Source organism: Otolemur garnettii, unplaced genomic scaffold, assembly GCF_000181295.1.
Source record: "Otolemur garnettii isolate 467f Iridium unplaced genomic scaffold, OtoGar3 scaffold00001, whole genome shotgun sequence".
NCBI classification, from domain to species: domain Eukaryota; kingdom Metazoa; phylum Chordata; class Mammalia; order Primates; family Galagidae; genus Otolemur; species Otolemur garnettii.
The window spans coordinates 61,000,021-61,004,349 of record NW_003852396.1 but is presented as its reverse complement, the minus strand read 5'-3'; the positions used below and the strand labels follow the sequence as shown (position 1 = coordinate 61,004,349).

The window sequence follows — 4,329 nt, the reverse complement described above, 5'->3', positions numbered from 1 at the left end:
CTCTACCCAGGGGGATAGCTTGAGGCTCCATCTCAAAAAAAAAAAAAAACAGTAACGATTGCTTACGCTTATTTATATTTCAAATATTCAAAGAGTTTGCATGCACAAAACCTATCAGCATGGTGTTGACCACCAAGGGCTGGCAGCATATTCCTAGTACAATTTCACAAATGAGGAAACTAAGCCTCAGAAGACAGCACTTCATTCGCCTAGATCTCAGGATTTATACTGAGTTCTGTAATTAACTGGCTGTTGCATGAATTACCACTGATGTCAAGCTGCGTCCCCTAAGTCTTATCACGAGAATTAAATATGGCATGGCCAAGACAAAGCGGGGGGCCTAGTCAGCAGGAGACACACTCTTTCTAGGACACCATGCAGCCAGACCACTCCCAGTCCTCCACTGACCTGGCTGAGCTGGTTTCCCCACGTTCCTATTCTGAATGATGTTCAGAGCCAGGGAAGGGGAGAAGGTGCAGAACTGGTAGGACAGCAAGGCCAGGAACCGCCGTCGGAAATCTGTGGGGTGCCACAGGAAACACGCAGGGTTAGAGGTCTAGCGGCACCCTACCTGTCACCCCACTGCCCCCCACTCCGCTCCTCAGTCACCTTTCCAGAAGGCCTCAAGCCAGACTCCCCTGTCAGCCTCATCCTCGTCAGTCAGCGTCTTCAGCATGATGCACGAGTGCTCTCCAGTCAGGTCATTCTGGGGAACACACATTCTTAACTAGCACGGCCCCATAATCAGTAAAGTCACTGCTCCATAATCAGTAAAGAGTAAATGGTCAGGGCAAAAAGGCTTGATGCTTCCATGGGCCTGTCCTTCCCTGACTGGGAGTGGCGCCTTCTAGAGCACAGCCCTCCCTTCATATTCCTCACGCCGCCACAATTCACACAAGAGCTTTCAAAGATCACTCTGTCCTGCAACTTCCTAAAAGGTGCCACAGAGGTGGGGCAGAACTGCTGGGTCTTTAGTGCTCAACTTTTGCTCTGGACGCAACAGAAATGAGCCAGAACTCCCAGTCGTCAGAGCTTCAAGTCCACACATCCACAACTCCATGACCTGGAGATCCCAGGCTGGTAGCCAGTTTGCAAGTGCAGGCTTCTTTAGGGGACCATGAGACCGCAGCTTTTTCCATGTTTACTACATTAACAACAAAGCCCTGCACCATAAAAATATCTCCTGGACTTCAACCCAAGAGCATTCATGTAGCAAGATGCCAGCGCCATGTCCCAATAAACAGAGCACAGCGTAAGCCCACAGGAACACACCACATACCACAGCAGGGCCCACTGGTCTGCACTCCCCTTATAGTTAACAGAGTTAACAGCTCTGACCAACAGCCAGCACGAGCCCAGCCCATCTCTGCGCTGCTCCACACCTGTGCAGAGGCAGCTGGCACACAATGGTCCTCACCAGTCCCACTTCAAACTCTCAAATAAACCCTGGACGCTACCCTTGGATACCAGCCTTGCCCTCTCCAAAATCAAACCTGCAGCACAGAAGGCCTCCCTCATTGGATAAAAAAGCTATCAGAAGAGAACTTCATCTTCCCAGCACCAAATCGACCTTCTGTGAAGGATGAGGGAGTGGGTCCCTGCCCCCAGCCTCCTTGAGGCCTCCACTCTTACAATCAGCCCCCTCGCCTGCACCCCAACTTGCAAGACTGTACCCAGCAGCAAACAAACATGCTTCTAGAATCTCCCATCTGACAATCCCTCCTTCACGCCCGTCTCCCTCCCTACCTGGTTTCTTGGCTGGCTTTCTCTTTGTGGAAGAGCTGCCTATCCCTGCTCTGCCTCCTCACCTCTTCTCCGCAGGCAGGCTGAGCCCTCCAGCCACTGCAGCACCTTTCACCAAAGCTGGCAACTCCAGCGGCCAAGTGTGTGTCCTCACCTACTTACTCTCTGCATAGCAACTGACTCCCTTTCTGGAAACACTTCCTGAGATAGTGTCTCACTCAGTTGCCCTGGGGTTTAGTGCCGTGGCATCATAGTTCACAGCAACCTCTTCTTGGGCTCAATTCTCTTGCCTCAGGCTCCTGAACAGCTGGGACTATAGGCACCTACCACAACGCCTGGCTAGTTTTTCTATTTTTCGTAGAGATGGGCTCTTGCTCTTGCTCAGGCTGATCTCGAACTTCCGAGCTCAAGCAATCCACCCACCTCCACCTCCTAGAGTGCTGGGATTATAGGCATGAGCCCAGGGCACCTGGCATTGGACACACTTTTTAATCTTGAATTCTGACACCACACTCCCGACCTCCTCCTTCAGATGGAGACTGCTTGTTCTCAGTCTCCCTTGTTCTGTCTTCCTCTACACCTTAGAGTCCAGCGACTCACCTCTGTGGATTTTCAGTAGCTCCAGACACTTTTAACTACTGAACATAAACTACAGTAGATATTGGGGCACCGCAGTGAAGACAGCGGACAGGAAAGCTTTGCCTACATGGAGTAAATTCTACACTCAATATGCTGATGACTCCCAGATCGCCGTCTCCAGCCCCAAACTCCCCCTCCAAGTCCACACTCTACCATCTAGTGCCTAGTCTCCATTTCCACCTGGCTGTCTGACAGGCACCTCACACCTATTATGTCACAAGAATTCCCACTTTTCCCTCCAAACATGCTCCTCCCCCAGGGAGTCCTGTCTCAGCACCTCTAACACTAGCTTCTCAAACCAAAACCCTAAGAGCGACCCTTGCTCCTCCTGTCCACTTGCCTTCCACACCCAGCCCTCCAACAATTCTAGCCAGTTCTTCCAGCCAAGCAGGTCCCACAACCAGCCCCTTCTCTCTACCATCACTGCTTCCATGTCCTCTCGCCCATATCTCCCTGCCTCCACACCGGGCTACTGCCGTCCTCTCTCCATATGGCAGGCAGGTCCCCTCGTCTCTTCCTCCACGGGAATGGGAAGAACACCCAGCATCCCTAACAAGGCCTAACCGCCCCCACCATGCTCCATGCCCCTTCCCTTCCAAGGGCTCTCAGACACATTGGCCTTCTTTTGTTCCCTTCAAATCACAAGTTCATGTCTACCTCAAATCCTGACACTTGCTGTCCCCTCTGGCTGGAAAGGACTCCAGAACCATTGCATGGCTGTCCATTCTGACCAGTTTGGCTTTAGCATGAAAGGTCACCTGAGAGGCCTGACCCTCCTGACACCGTAATCTCAATGTGGTTTCCTCATGGCTCTCACCGCTCTCTCAACATCTCCCACTTGTCCACTTGCACGTTGCGTATTTTTACGCATTAGAAGGTAAGCTTCACAGCATATCTTGTCCTCAGTCTGACTCACTGCAGGTGCTAAAAAAGTATTTCTTAAATGACTGATAGTCACCTTCTCACCTTTCCTCAATAACCCTCTGTGGCACTGTCTTCCACATATTCATCTCTCTCTTTCAGACACCAACTTACACTTTAAGTTTGCACAACCACATTCCCCTCCTAAAACCAGTTTCCTTGGCTTATGGGATCCCAGAATCTGACAAGGTGCACTTCCATGTGCACCTCTGCCACTCAGGCACAAAGCCCAGCAGACAACAGAAAGGAAGTGTGATCACACGGCCTTTCAGTGAGGGTGACTGTCTCAGGGTCCTCAGAGCACAGGAACACGTGCCCAGAGCACAGTAGCGGGGAGGCAGCAGGGCTATGTGCAGTGATGGGCCTGTCACCTGTAACCACAAACCTAAATCCCTCCCCTACCAGACGCCTCACTCACCGGGGTCTGTCTCAGATAGACAGGAACAAATCCAGCCCGCTTCCAGAACCTACAAAGACACAAACAGAGTAGGTCCCCGCATGTGCCCTCCTGTAAGAGGCTGAGAGACAAAGATGGGCAAGGGCCAGGAGGGGCAGGAAGGGAGTCGACAGTGGACTGACACAGACACTGGCTACAAAGGGACACAGCCACAGGGGTCTTCTTTTCAGGACTTCTTTGTCAATGCCAAGGGAAGGACGCCTGGAAGGAGGGCAGGCACGTACTTGAGGAGCCTGGGGGTCAAGCCATAGGAAACACCCAGGTAATCCAGGCGCTCGGCAGGCCTCTCATTCAACTTGAGAAGCAAAGGAGGCAGGTCCTTGCGGGGAGTGATGACCTCTTCCAACAAGCTGACAGCCTAGGCAGATGCCAGGAAGAGAACACAGTCCTCAGGGGAGGCAAAGAATAGCTAGTGACATTCTCAAGCACCCCCGCAACACCAGTCTCTGGACTAAACACAAAAAGTCCAAGAGGTTTCTGGTTTGTTCCTGTGGTTTTCTTTTTTTTTTTTTTTTTTTGAGACAGAGCCTCAAGTTTTCCCCCTCTTGGATGAAAGGAGTGAACAGGAA

The 4,329-nt window shown here is 51.6% G+C and overlaps 1 protein-coding gene across 1 annotated transcript in view; it reads right to left on the bottom strand.

Moving 5' to 3' along the window:
* Positions 1-4,329, bottom strand: part of NAT10 (N-acetyltransferase 10) — a 37,697-nt gene that overhangs the window by 7,844 nt on the left and 25,524 nt on the right. Inside the window, exons 19-22 of the mRNA XM_012802921.2 lie at positions 3,985-4,118; positions 3,722-3,770; positions 610-706; positions 409-519 (exon numbers count right to left, since the gene is read on the bottom strand). Of these exons, the coding sequence (XP_012658375.1) occupies positions 409-519; positions 610-706; positions 3,722-3,770; positions 3,985-4,118 (391 nt within the window). The remainder of the gene's footprint in view (positions 1-408; positions 520-609; positions 707-3,721; positions 3,771-3,984; positions 4,119-4,329) is intronic.